Source organism: Punica granatum, chromosome 6 (genome assembly GCF_007655135.1).
Source record: "Punica granatum isolate Tunisia-2019 chromosome 6, ASM765513v2, whole genome shotgun sequence".
Lineage (NCBI taxonomy): Eukaryota > Viridiplantae > Streptophyta > Magnoliopsida > Myrtales > Lythraceae > Punica > Punica granatum.
Genome location: NC_045132.1, coordinates 19,409,997 through 19,424,648, shown reverse-complemented (window position 1 = coordinate 19,424,648; position 14,652 = coordinate 19,409,997). Strand labels below are relative to the sequence as shown.

The following is a 14,652-nucleotide window of genomic DNA, read 5'->3' as shown; positions in this document are numbered from 1 at the left end:
TGGGGATGAGAAGGAGAAGTAGTAGAGGAGGAAGGTAGTTGGAAGTGGTGACAGTAGTTGGCATGGTCGACAAGGAGAGGGGAGGTGGAGGTTATGGTCCGTCGGTGAAGATGGTTTGTCGGTGGAGATGGCTCGTCGGTAGAGATGGCAATGGTGAAGGAGGAGGCCAAAGGAGAATGTGGGCCGGAATTAAATAAATAGGAGGTTAGGAGGAAGGAGTTGTTGCCGGTGTCGGGATAGAATGAGGAAGGAGTGAAGAGGAGGCCCTTTTCTTCTGTTCTGCTATCGAAAAAAGGAAGCGGCAAGAAGAAGGAGAAGAAGAAAAAGAACAAGAACAAGAAAAAGAAAAAGAAAGGGGGATTTTCTTTTTCCAGGCGTCGTCATTTTATTGGACTTTAAATTCCGTTAACTGCCACATTAGACTCCATCTGCCACGTAGGTCTCTATTAATTGACACATTACTAAAATAGACGAAAATATGGATGGGTTATAGATATGGTCCTAAAACCAAAGTTCATGTATTTTTAAGAGAAAATAAATAGTTCGTGCTGGATTTGGAAAAACATGATAAGTTCGTGATTTTTGAAGCAAATTTCCCTTATTTATATAGAAAACTATTTTATTCACATAAAAGCATTAACTTATATATTTATAAAGAAGATTGGTAAATTCACATGAATAAAATTATATTAGTTAATATTAAGGTAATTAATTAAAATCTTTTAGTTTCTAAAAAAGTTTTAATTTTCAATACCGAAATCGTAAAAGATATTTGAATTTATATCATCTATACAAAAAGAAACCACTAATAGAATTGAAATCAATAAACTTCTAAGTAAACTTAATAGAAATAAAAATTAAATTTACTCCAACCATTATCTGAACCTTTAAGTAAAAAATAGCATCATTGTTAATTTTTAAGTGTATTTAATATGAAAATAGAATTTATAATAGTTTTTGAATATTCAAAACCTCATTACAATTTTAATTATTTAAGTAATTACTAGAGTGAACAATTTTAAAATAATATTTCAATATCCTTTTTAAACTAAAAAAACAATTACAATTTCAAGAATATTAGAAAGCATTTATAGAATTGAAAATTGAAAAGATAAAATAAATCTAATTAGTTGAATTTGAAATGATGCATTTATTCCTAAAAAGTTTGAATTCTTAGATCAATTTACTTGTATTATTTTGTTATTTTTGAGTTTATTTAATATTGACAAAGAACTTTTTAATTTTTTAATAAATTTTTAAATAAATAAGTTCTCTTAGCATCTTTTTTATTTTCTAACTATATGTAATATTACACGATTTCTTAAATCAAATTATTTACATATATTAAAGAGAGTTGAGAAAATGCCACATGGCAGAATTTAGATAAGTCAAAAGTTACACATTAAGAAACCTGGTGAAGTCGAAGATGACATTTAGCGGAATCACGTGCATCCTCACTTTACGTCTTGGAATTATATATATAGATTTATAAGAATTTTAATTTGTGATACATACAATTTGTTAGTAACTTATCAGAGGGAGCTATCTCATACAGTTTTAGGCTATGGTCATGCTTTGCTTGTTGCATGATTCTCACATTTAGCAAATATTTTGCGAGCAAATATTTAGAACTATGATAGGTCAAATTTGAATTCAAATTATTTGTGCTTAAGTGAAGGTCTAGAAGTTACAATATGAAATCATGGAAAAGGCCATGAAAGTGAATAAATCAAAATTGAGCATCATGCTTTTTTGAGGTTACATTTTCTTTGAGTTAAAACTTTCTAGCTCATGATACCAACTTCAGGTGTTATTACATTCTACTTTATACTAACATGATCTGAATAAAACTTAATGATGCCAAAATAATACTTCACTAGAAATGCTTACTTTATGGGCCCTTTATACTAGGCTGGTGGTTTGAATTCTTCTTCAATGAAGTCTAATTTACTTATAGAGAATATTGAATAGTTAGTGAGTCTTCCATGGAAGGACAATGCTTAATTATTATTTTGCATGACATTAACACGACCAATGGGTGTTTGAACGATATGAAAAACACAATCACGAGCAATTGCAATGCAGAATCAATGGAGCAGTTGATTCAGATGATTTATGACATTGCCTTTGTTTTCTTATACTCCCTCCAAGATGGATATATGACCTGGTTGCTAACGAAATTATTTGAAGCTAAAATGTCAAGAGTACTTTAATAAAGTTATAGGCATGAAGCCACTAATATTTAGTATCTGTTCATTTTATCAAATGAATAATTTTTGTCCTCTAGATTATCTGTTAGCCCTTTGCTGTTATTGTAAGAAGTCATATCTACTCTCAAAGTTTTTAGGCTCTCTATGAGTATAACCTTAGCCACTTACATCTTCATTCGTCTACTGTATTAACAAGCTCTTGCTAGACTGGCAAGCAAGCAATATCCAGCACATGCAAGGCCGATTGGCCATTCATATCTATTTCACAATTGATTTGAGTAAGAGTGCATCGGATTGCAGAAGAAGCTCCATGCCATCTGATCTTCAGGAGCCAATAGACTGAACTGTTTCCCAAGAACTGTACCTTATGAACATCAATTTTCTTTAATATTATTGCTTTTAAGAGTACAGATGTAGACTTAATTGGTTGCTTTTCAGTACTACAAACTTAGCATAACTTTCATTATCTATTTGCATAATTATATATATATATATATATAGATATATATTCTCATTAATTAGAAATCAGTTTGTGTCGTTGGAACATATCTACATGTTTTGGAGATTAAGGCAAACGGGAATACCTACATGCGTAACGCACAAGCTGTATTTTACTAGTTGCCATTAAAAGAATGGAAGCAATAATTCTACTTAATATAAGGAAATGATTTTGAAATGGCTATTAGCAAAACCGAAGGGAGCTTTTGGGAGGGTTGTCGGGGAAAAAAAACCCTCCCAAAAAATATCCGGGACCGACCGATGTAAACTGGCGGTACCGAACCCACCCGTATAATAGATATATTTAAAATGTACATTTCCATATAATTTTTAAAATTTTTAATTTAAAACCTAAAAATCGACAATCACTCTTTCCATTCCCACCTTACTTCTGCATTCTCACTCATAGTTTCACTTTCCTTTCCCTTCCATCTCCTCTCAAACCCTAAAAATTAAAAGCGTTGGTCAGTTGTTAAGTTCTTATTAGTGTGGGTTGTCTTAACTTATATTGGACTATATTTTTATCAATGTGCCTATCAAAAACATGTTCTCATCCATTCGGTATTTAGACTTGTTATTTGCTTTGTAGTTGTTTTGTATTTTTGTATTTATTAGTATTGGATTATGTTCCTTGAACTTAAATATATATTCCTCTTTATTTTCAGTTCCCGAAAAACCACTTGAAAAATCAAAATTATGGGTGGTCGGTTTTTTATACCATCAAATGGTCTTCGGATGGTCTTTTGGTATTGAAAAAACATGTCTGAACTAAACGGGCACCGAAATCTTTTGGAAAAACCCACCCATTTACACCCCTACTCATAGGCCTAGTATTGATATATTAGTTTTTAAATTTTGATTTTGCTCGTGTCCACACTGAGCTGTCTTTGCTTAATTCTTGGTCACCAGATCTTTTCTTAACCAAGCTCGCCTGTAGTTCCCCGCCTATGAGAGGTCTTAAGTTCGATATGCGAGATCGCTCATGCTAGCGTTGCTTGCTTATGTGGTCTCCTATGTGATGTCTCGGATTTGGCATGTAAGGTCGATACTAATATGGGTAAAAAGAAGACGGGCAGTTGGCTCGTATATGGTGGAGATGGACCTATTGCGATGCATGGTGGAGAATACTTGTATTTGGTCATGACAGCTCCTATGACCGTCTGGACGCAAGCAACTGTACTGGGGCCAACCGAACATCCAAAGTTCGCGATTCGAAAGATTCGATGCATTCCAGAGCTCAAATCAGTTGGGAGTATAATAATTTGTTGAGTGCCCTTCGCTAGAAGGGCTTTCGCTTGATCTGATACGCTGCTCCAAATTAAGTAAAAAAAAATCAAAAATTTAAAATTTAAATAAGTCAAAATTTTAATAAATTTGAAGATTGAAGGTAGTACATTGGCCGTAAAATAAAGTTAAGGCTATAAGAGACGTCGGCTATCCTATGCATCTAAGGAGAAATTCTTTAGTAAACCCACCTCAATATAGCACATGTGAGGAAACACTAATTTAGTTTCATCAAATGGATTAATATGTCTGTCATTATTTATGCTAATTATAATTAACAAACATCTCTACATCAGTAGCGACATAACAAAGGCTTCCTAACACACGAGGTTTGCCTAAATATGATACTGTTTCTGCATTCTCATACATTAAAACACACGAGGTCACATCAAATAACAGTAATGACATAAAAATATGTTTGAACTGGCGTATTTATTTACTATATGAGTGTGGATATATGGATACTATTATTAATATATAAGTTTATAGTTATATAAGTAAATTAAACTGATATATTGTATTACGGACATTTACTATATCGAATATAGTGGCTAAAGTAATTGGAAAATATAAATTTATCTCAAATTTTATAATAGCATAAGAAAATTTTATAAAAGCTATTTATTGATAAAGCAAATGAAAAATATTAACTTCTCTCAAATTTTATAATAACATAAGAAAGTTCTACAAAAATTATTTGTTGATAAAGCAAATTGATTATATTAACCCTATTAAATATTACCCTATTTATTGCTTTTAGGAGTCAATTTTAATTATATATATATATATATATAGCTGGGTTAACACAATACATTTTGAAAGGATTCCCTCGGTGCTTTTTTGTTCCGATCGTGCCATCATATATCACCAACATTTTTATCGAGAAGACGAATTCACATGCATGGTTTCATCGATAAGATGAGTCACATGGTTTAATTAAAACTAGATGCAAGACCCGTGCATACATGCGGTCTAAAATATTTCAACATATCAAAATGACAAATCTCCACTTTCATAATAGAGTATAGGTGCATAAAATATCTTAGCGGAAGTTTCTCCCATAGGAAATTAATTGTTTAATTTTTTATTTTGTGAAAACATATTCAATTAAAGTTAATCTCATCTAAATCACATTTTGATTAAAAGTTTTTAGTTATTTCCATACAAGATGATAATGTCTTGCAAAATTTATATTTTTGCATTAAAAAAATTGGAGTTTTCCCATGACTTTTAGAACAAGAGCTTTTTTATTTTGGTCATGTGAAGATGATGAGGATGTATGCAGAAATAGCAATTTTTTTCCCTTAAAGACCATTTATAAATGATTTTTTGACTTTCAAAACTAAAAAGACCTTTAGAGTTGTATGAGTATTGTGGCACGATAATAAAATGACACTTGTCATATTGTAATTTGTGAGAATTTGAAAAGCCACTCAGCGACGAATTATCTCTGTTCTTCGTGGCATCGTCCAAGATGTTGCTTTGAATTTTACGATTGTATATAGATGTTTGCAAATTCATAAAAGGGATTAGTCTCTTCACATATTCAAAATCTCCTCCTCCTCCTCATTCAAGCAATTAAGGAGGCTGGCCATGGCCAGCCATCATTCAAATTGGTTACCTTCCATGATTAGTCGAGCAATCTCATCTCTCTTTCCCTTTTTATGTAAAAAAGAAACATGAAATAGAGAATATGAAAAAGGCGAAAAAAATTTACTAACAGCGGCTATTCAAACGATTTGGTACTTATTCTTCTAAAAAAAGCTTTTTGATTCAAATCTTGTAAATGGAAAAAATCCTTGATTGAAAGAATTTTACTACTTAGTAGGCTGAACAAGTTCGAACTGAATTAGTCAAAACTTATTAAAATTTTCAAATATCAAGATACACATCAAAACAAAATAAAAGAAAAAGGCCAAAAGTCGATTTTTATTGGGAATGGGTTATAAGCCTCAGCCCCTTTGGTTTCCGCCTAAGCAACTCCGAGCATCGGCCAACTCTAACTCCATTATGTCCAATCGACAATGGAAGTACGTGATCGTGTCAAACCATGATGCCTTGACCTGCAACTCTTGCCTCAATAATAACTTTTTATAGGGTATTGCTGTAATTTAAAAGAGGAACACGATCAGTTAGAGACCGCATTTTTTCTTAGGAGCATGAACAAATTTTCGAACTTCTCAATGTTCCCGAAGCAAGCTGGTCGAGGCGACTCCAAGGACTTCTCTTCAATCTTTCTGGGTAGTCTTGAGTAGATGAGATCGGAAGTGGCAAGTCCGAAGTGTTTCACTATGATGTCTTTGGTTACTGCTTGCAGCATGCGAGATAGATACTGAGGGTGTTCAAAGGTTGGGCCGAGGCTTCTATGAAGGCATATCTTTTCGACCACCTCGACGCTCAAGCATTCAATCTTCGAAGCTACCTCTCTCACTTCGGCCGCTCTCTCACTTCGGCCGCGGTGGGGATGAATACCGGCAAATTAAATGAGTCTACGAGTGCCTCATCCACCAGCCCCTGCAACATCAATACAATACCACTCATTCTAAAATTTAACTTATTAAATATAGTAACTACTAAAATCTTTCATATTTTCAATGTAAAGATTGGAAAATGAAAAAACATAAACAGTCCTCTCTATTTGTTCAAAAAATTTCCTCCATTATCTACTTCACTATGCATTTTTAAAGGTTCAACAAATTCTAAAAGGCTCCAAAGGTCTGACAAGAAATAATGAAAAGGAAATTTCTTGAGTTCGAGTCTTAAAAATGTAAAAAGTTCATGCTGTGAGAGATTTACCTCTTTAGTGGGCCGACTCGATGCAGTTAATCAAGATCCATTAGGCTTTAAAATATCATGATGCACATCGTAAAGAAATAACAAAAAAGATATGAAAGCAATCTCAAGCATGTATGGAAGGAATAGCATAAGTAATAGTAGGTAAGAGATGATAGGTGCTCAATTCAGTGGTTTGCAATCTTTCTGACAACCAATCACAAAAGGGAGGTGTGCAATTGACCGATAGAGCCCAAGTGGACTCCCTAGCATGTTGACCAACAACCGTTATGTTGCTCGTGGTATACACAAGTGGATCTAATTTAAAGTTTACCTGTATATTTAATAGACATTTCCTACAGTAGGATAGAACTCAATTACAGGTAATTTATTGGAGGGGAAGGATAGAGAAAGTTGTATTGAATTGTATAATTTTTATTTTCATTTCTTTTGAGCTAAATTTTAGGTCTCTTTTATAACTGAGAAAAAAAAGTAGCTTACAATTATGTAAAATATTGTAGAAAAGTCATTTGCAAGATAGAACTTTTATATACATAAACTATATCTATGTTCACTGAAAAAGCATGAAAAATTCAGACTTCTATGTTGAGATGTATAGGAGGAAATGATTTGCATAGTCGACGTACCTCTTTGGCCATGTCAACGAGTAAATGGCCTAATGTACACTCAATACCCTGGATGAACAATGACTCCGATGGTCGGGAACCATCAGGCCGACACGGCATTAGGATTATCAGTAGCCCCTCTTCTGCCATCTCCATTGATCTTTGTTTGAAGAAGTCCTCTATATCTCTGTGAAATTGTGCATTAAAAGCCTCGATGACTTCCGGAGCACTTTCGAAGTAAGTCATTTTCCCCTTATTCCATGCCAGAGACTCGGGCCTCTTAACCTCTTCTGGGACCTTACTAAGCCAGTGGAGCGCATAACTGGAGTGCATGACATTCATAGAAGCCATGGGGAGTAGTTTGCCATGGAAAGAGCCTGGGACACCGGCAACCAAATAGGATCGGTCTTGCAGGAGAGTCTGGAGTAATGTATTAAAGTCGCTGTTGTCTTGATCATTGAAAAATACTTGTAATTCGAGAGTCTTGGATCGGAAGCCTTCCGCTTTGTATTTTGCCTTGACAGCTTCTATGATTGTCTGGACACAAGCAAAGGTGTTGGGGCCAATTGAACATCCAAGGTCTGCGATTCGAAAGATCTGATGCAGTGTAGAGCTCAGATCAGTTGGAAGTACTATATTTTGCTGAATGCCCTTCGCCAGAGGGGCTTTCGCTTGATCTGATATGCTGCCCGGTAGTAATTAGTCCTGAACAATTAAAAATTTTAATAAACTCGATGATCGAAGGAAGCATTACCCGTAGAATTAAAGGACATAACAGGCATCGGCTGTTGCTCTCTCGTTGCTAAGAGTAATGTCATTGCAGCGAACGGATGAATTAGCCTTACTCATGCATTTGCCACTATTAATGACATCGGGATCAAGTCAAAAAAGATTTTCTAACACACGAGATTTGCTAAATATGCAACTCATTCCGCATTTCTTCTTATCCTATATATTAATACACGATGTCAAGTCCGATTAACAATAACATAGAGAATAGTATCTGATTAATTATTATATATATAAGTATATCCGAATGGATTTAACACGTAAAGTACATGAAGACATTTTTTTATAACAAAGGTTGCAGTATTTAAACATGCGTAACGTATCCTATTCATTCTCACTCCCATGTTAATTTGCTTACGATTTAATAGCATCTCTTGTAACCAAAATAGAGAAAATAACAAAGAAGATCAATTTTTTGACAAGTGAGATCTAATTGAGAATGAATGAATAATACGAAAAATAATTGGGGGAGGAAATAAGAATGAGATTGCTAGAATCAGGGGAAATGGAAGAGGATAAGGAAACCTGGAATGATGAGCTATGGGAGTAGCTGGCGGGGCCATCGCCTCCTTTCATCGCAAATGAAACTCCCATCCTCAACCGATCTCTGTTCCTCCCCACTTGGATTATTGCAGATACATCTTTCTTCAATGTCTTTAAATAAGCTCAGATTCTCGGGTTCCACGACATGGGTTTTGTTCTTTCTTCGGCTTGATTGATTGTTCTGACTGTTACGTGTCGGTTTGAATCCATCGTAAAATACTTCTAGTGAAATTCATCCATGATAATAATACATACAAAGGTGCGATGTGACCTTAACTTTCTTGTCGAGAGTAGCTCAAATAAGATGTCAATTTGCAATGGCCATGAAATATTTTCAGTGAATTTCAAACATTTCAGGAAAATGATAGTCGGATGGAATGCAAAGAAAATAAATTATAAACTAATTTTTAAAAAAAAGAAAAAAAAAGAGAACTATTTCTACTCTCTTAACAAAAATACTCTTTTTTAACCATTTTAGCATCGAATTAATTGAGCTCCCATGGGCATTTTTGGTATTTCCTTTCCCTATAGAGATATGAATAGAAAGAGATACTTTTTTAGCGCAAACTAATGCTAAACGGAATTAGTTTGTCTATGGAAAAAAAAAACGACATCAATTTCACTTAAAAACTGAGGGTATTCGTCATTTCACTCAATAAAGCTATTTTTACTCTCATTATAAGTTCACTTGAAAAGGAAAAACTCTGATGAAAATAGACTATGTTCACTTTCCTCTCGTCCCCTCTCTTGATTATCGCACATTTACCCTCTTGGATTTTTCTTTAATTGTTTAAGTAATTATGTGTAAACTTTACTATTATGTAAAATCAAAACGGCAAAACCTATCTATTTAATCTCATTCTTACGTTCCCAAAATACTGAGTATTTCTTACTCGCGTAGTTCCTGCTTGTTTCATATAAATGATTTTTTTTGTGCAAACCCTGGCATCCGAAAGCTTAATTGAGCATCGACTAATCCAATAGAACTAGGTCAATCCACTAAAGGGTAAAGCTCTAACAACGTGAATTTTCTGCATTCAATAAGGACTCGAATCCACAACCTTGCTTAAACGGAATAAGAGCTGAACCGCTTAAAACAACCCATGTTAGTTCACGTAAATGATTTTGGGTTAAATGCACTTTGCCTTCCGACTTATGAGGTGAAATTAGGTTTGCCCCCCGACCTATGAAATTTGGCAGAGTGCCCCCACACTTAATCCAAAAATAAGCGATGTGACTCCCAGACCAAATTCCGGTCAAAATTCCGGCCAAAACAAGTTTTCCTTAATAAATTAATGCTGTAACTCCGAGAAATCTCAATTCCTAATTACGAAAACGAGGAACGACTATTGAATAAAATAATTCATAATTTTAGATTCCTCAGAAAAAAATCAATTTTGACTGATAAATCTGTAATTATGACTAATTTTCTTTATCCACTACATCATATATATATATATATATAATTTTATTTTTCTTTTCTTTTTGCTGACCCGGGTGTCCGAGTTTCACCCGGTTAATCAACGGGGCTCCGTGAATCCCAAGCAATCTAATATAATATTGTTTATTCGTCTAGTCTAAAATCTAGCTGAACACTTTACTCTTAAATCCTATGTATTTCTAAAATGTAAAATATGTGATAATCATATTCAAATGAAAAGAAGCATATCAACAAATTTATGCTTGCATGATAAATATAAATATAAATATAAATATATATATATATATATATATTATCCTATATCATAGAGTGTATCTCATAAATGGTTTTCAAGGGCAGAGATGAACATTTGGAGTCACGGGGAAAAAGGAAGACCAATTGATGATCAGATTAATGATAATCAATTTATAAAAACTTGTTTTGGCCGGAATTTTGACCGAAATTTGATACGGGAGTCACATCGCTTATTTTTAGATTAGGTGAGGGGGCACTCTGCCAAATTTCATAGGTCTGAGGGCAAACCTAATCTCACTTCATAAGTCGGGAGGCAAAGTGCATTTAACTCTAATGATAATCAATTTTTGAAAACTTGTTTTGGCCGGAATTTTGACCGAAACTTGATCCGGGAGTCACGTCGCTTAATTTTAGATTAGGTGAGGGGGCACTTTGTCAAATTTCATAGGTCATGGGGCAAACCTAATTTTACCTCATAAGTCGAGAGGCAAAGTGCATTTAACCCAATAATTTTTATAATGGGAAAATCATTTATGAGAAGTTATTTCCATAAAACCAGTTTATTTCCGAGTGTTTGAGACGATATTAAGAAAATCAATTTTACATGTGTGGCTACACTACGAAAACGAAGTCCGAAAACACCCCAAAAGAGAATCTTCACTGGAAAAATTAAACGAAGACAACCACCCACAGTGGGAACCGATGACTTATGGCATCGGGTGTTTATCAACTCAAAGTCAACGACCTTGTGAGCTCTATTCGCAAAAATGGGAACAAACTGAGCGAATGACACTGCTCAAGCTGCCCCAAGACAAGTAATAAGCCGAGTTGAGTTCCACGGGAGGCTCGACATATTCATGCAACCTAAAAATATTGACCAAGAGAAATATAATGATAGTTTGGGAAGCAACAAAACCGAACAGAGAAAACTTGGGAGGAAGATGAAACTCAGTCCTGGACTCTCTCGAGCAACATGGCCCTGCGAACAAATCGTACAAACTCAGAGATCACCGCCGACCTTGGAGGAAGGGGTGGTGGTCGCCGAGGAGGCCCCCGACCCCAAATCAACAGCAATGAACTTTGCTGTTGGCCACCTCTCCTCGCTGAGTCATTTGAGATCGAAGAGGCCGCTCACGACCCCACCGCTAGAGACAATGGTTTGTCAAGTAGGGGAAAATGATTTTCGGAAATTTTGATGTGAATTCACTTTCCTCAATTTTGTTCTTTGACTGTAGTTTGACCGAAAGTATTTTTCCACTGATCGAAATTTATTTTGTTCCAAAACGCTGGAAAGTGCTGAAATCATTTTCTTAAAAAATATTCTCACTGATGCAAACGGAGCCTTATTCTATGTTTAGGTTTCACTATTTTCTATCTCATTCCTATTTTTTCTCCCCCTCATCTTCGATTGAGAAATTGCCTAAATTTTTAATTTTCTTTTATTGTCAAGCTTCTTTTTGAATGGTAGAAAAGGGATTTAAAACTAGCACACATCTGAATTTTCTCGACGACTTTGTAAGTGTCCGTCCAGATGAAAGAGTAGACAGAAAATTCCCATGTTCCCGGGGGCTCGTCTCTCTTTCTTTTTGGAAAAAAAGGGAGTGGCCTATCTTTCACGAACAACAGGATAAAAATGGTGGGAAGTGGGCCCCACGTTAAAGACACATCGATCGGGACTATTATTTGGTAGAATCTCCATTATTTCGTAAGGCAAATCCTTCTCGATCTCATTTGGGTCGGAAAAGGAAAAAAAATAGTAAGAAGAAGAATTTACCCCGCTGTTAGGACAAGATTAATTAGGATGCATATGTTTCTATAATCGAAAAAAGAATTTTTTTTTCCGGTCACAAATAGATGAAATACTACATGAGTCCAGTACCACATAGGAGGCGATAGAGGAAGTGATACAAGAAGTAATAAAAGATTATTTTGTGATCCTATCTCGTCATATGAAATGAGGAAGAACCAATTAAATTATAATAAACTAAATAATAAGTGTTAACCAATCGATTAATTGTGGTAAATCTTTTTAATTGAAGCAATCTTATTAATTTTTCCTCACCACATCATTATGAGGTATAATCATTTAAAATTTTTTCAGAAGTTATCATTAATGAAAATTGAATTGGATTTGAAACAACGTTCACAGAATACTATTTTTATTTCATGGCAAAATAAATGTCAATGTATATGTAAAATTTTCTATTATTTTAGATAGAACCTATAAATTACTTTTTTTTTAATTTAATGCATAATTCGTAAATTCCATATAAATTAATTAAAAAGTAAAATAATTAATCCTTAATTTGATAAATGTAATTTAGCTTATAAAATTTTACTCAGTCTATAAACGATTGGGTCTATTTCCAATTCAAAGGCATGAGCTGGCAGATTGCGGTGCTCAATCTCATATAAACGCATTCAATTTCTCTTAATTTTTCCATGTGAGATTCTAAATTTCAACCCATGACCTCACCTAATAACGTGTAGCCCAACACTTGCCACACAGACTTAACACCCGCCCTCAACAATTGATTATGAGCTGGCCATTCTCTTCCGTGCTTGGGCGAAGGGAAAAAAAAACTTAAGCTAACCACGAGCCACAGCAGCTCCTTTCCTTCCCGAGCGCTCGCAGCTCTCGGATCATTGTATTTCTGCCCGAATTTTGACTAAATTTGATCGATGAGATGTATGTCTGTCTCTTATTCAATTGCTATGTGTCTTGAAGCAAGGCTTTGACAAACAACGTACACAACATGGACTCAACTGACCTTTGGAAGAAAAATAAGCCCTCTTGATCGTGCTTAAATTTCTTTAACTCACATCAATACCAATTTGTAATTGAGACATGCGACAAGAAATTTGCATAAACAATTCTCAATTCGGACTTGTTCGTCAGCTACAAGGGTAGGCTCGGGGCTGGAGGGCTCGAGCATGTCAGGTGAGGCCATGGACGGGATGGCAGAAATGATTTGCAGCCGGAGAAGGATGCCTCAGAGGAGGTGGCATCGGTGATTGAACGGACCTCTACTCCGTTGGACGAGTCGGCCACGTAAAGGAAGGAAAGGGGCCGCTGTGGCTGCTTAAATTCCGCGAGTTACGAGCGCTCGGGAGGGAAGGGACCGTGAGGTCGGAACCTCGGAGGGGAGGGGGATGATTCGGTGTCGGAGGGGAAGGACTCGGCTCGGAACGTGCGGTGATCGGAGGGGAAGGGATCGAAGGTAGACGTTTTTTATGAAACTTCAGGGATTTGATGATCTTCGCTGCTGTTGATGCAGGGGCAGTAAACAGATCGATTACTTGATGTAATTGTTTGTTGTTTTTTCATTTTATTTTTCTGTTCTCTTTTTAATAAATGATGATGAAGAAGTTGCTATTTATTTAAGTGAACCGGTAGAATTTGGTTCAGTTTAGTGTGCAACCGACTTCGACTCGTTAACGGGCGCGATCGGGGATCGTTGAGTAGTTGCGTGGTCGAAAATATTGGAACTCAAAGATAAAGGAGTGAATCTTTTATTTTAAAAATTAGGACAAGTGTATGACATGAATCTCAAGAAATCCGATTCAATGACCGAAAATAAAATAATTACGGTGATTATTTTTTCCAAATAAACGTGGTAAAATCTCTCATAAATTAAAGAGTTAAATGCAGGTGGTCTTCAATTTTTGGGCCAATTTATAAAGTGCTCTTAACTTTTAAAAATTTGTCATATTCCCAGATCTACTTTCAAAGAAGCAACCTGCGGCCAAAACATAAAATTTCTTAATAAATTATTTTGAAAATAAAAATAAAATTACAGAGAAAGGGGGATGGGTTTTGATCTTTGAGGGTTGGGGCCTTGTCGGCAACATCCATATACCAATGGGGGCTCGTCAGCTGACACATTGATCATTGCTGGCCTTTGATGGTGGTGAGGCCGCCGTTGAGACCCATGCCCCCTAATAGTGGAAGACTAAATATTCAATAGATATTATTGGTTCACTTTGAAGGAGTAAGAACTATTCAAAATAATTGTAAGTGAAAATCTATGAGTCCATTGTGAGGTCAATTTAACTTTTAGATATTTTAATTGGTTATTATACATCTAAGTAGATAAACACTCACCCAATATTTGCTCATAATGAGCTCCATTCATAGTCGGAATGGTCCTCCATTTTTTAGGTATTTGGTAGTAGCGGCCTTCAACCCCCAACGGGAGATCGCTAATTAACACTAGTCACCCATCAATCTCTAATTGGGAGGTGAAGGCTGTCG

The 14,652-nt window shown here is 35.2% G+C and overlaps 1 protein-coding gene across 1 annotated transcript; it reads right to left on the bottom strand.

Annotated features, from left to right (window-relative positions):
• Positions 1–7,302: 7,302 nt before the first annotated feature.
• Positions 7,303–8,758, bottom strand: LOC116212232 (loganic acid O-methyltransferase-like). Its single transcript, XM_031546799.1, has 2 exons — positions 8,634–8,758; positions 7,303–8,075 (listed from the first exon to the last, which is right to left on the bottom strand). The coding sequence occupies exons 1-2, from the start codon at positions 8,753–8,755 to the stop codon at positions 7,358–7,360; spliced, it is 840 nt and encodes a 279-aa protein (XP_031402659.1). The 5' UTR covers positions 8,756–8,758; the 3' UTR covers positions 7,303–7,357.
• Between the last annotated feature and the right edge of the window lie 5,894 nt (positions 8,759–14,652).

What these genes read in the sequence shown, in the direction of transcription:
- LOC116212232 (XM_031546799.1), bottom strand. Translation starts at nt 8,755, where the DNA reads ATGAAAGGAGGCGATGGCCCCGCCAGCTACTCCCATAGCTCATCATTC. An exon ending in TCCTCCCCCAATTATTTTTC is followed by an intron (nt 8,076 to 8,633) that starts GTATTATTCATT and finishes ACTACCGGGCAG; the next exon opens with CATATCAGATCAAGCGAAAG.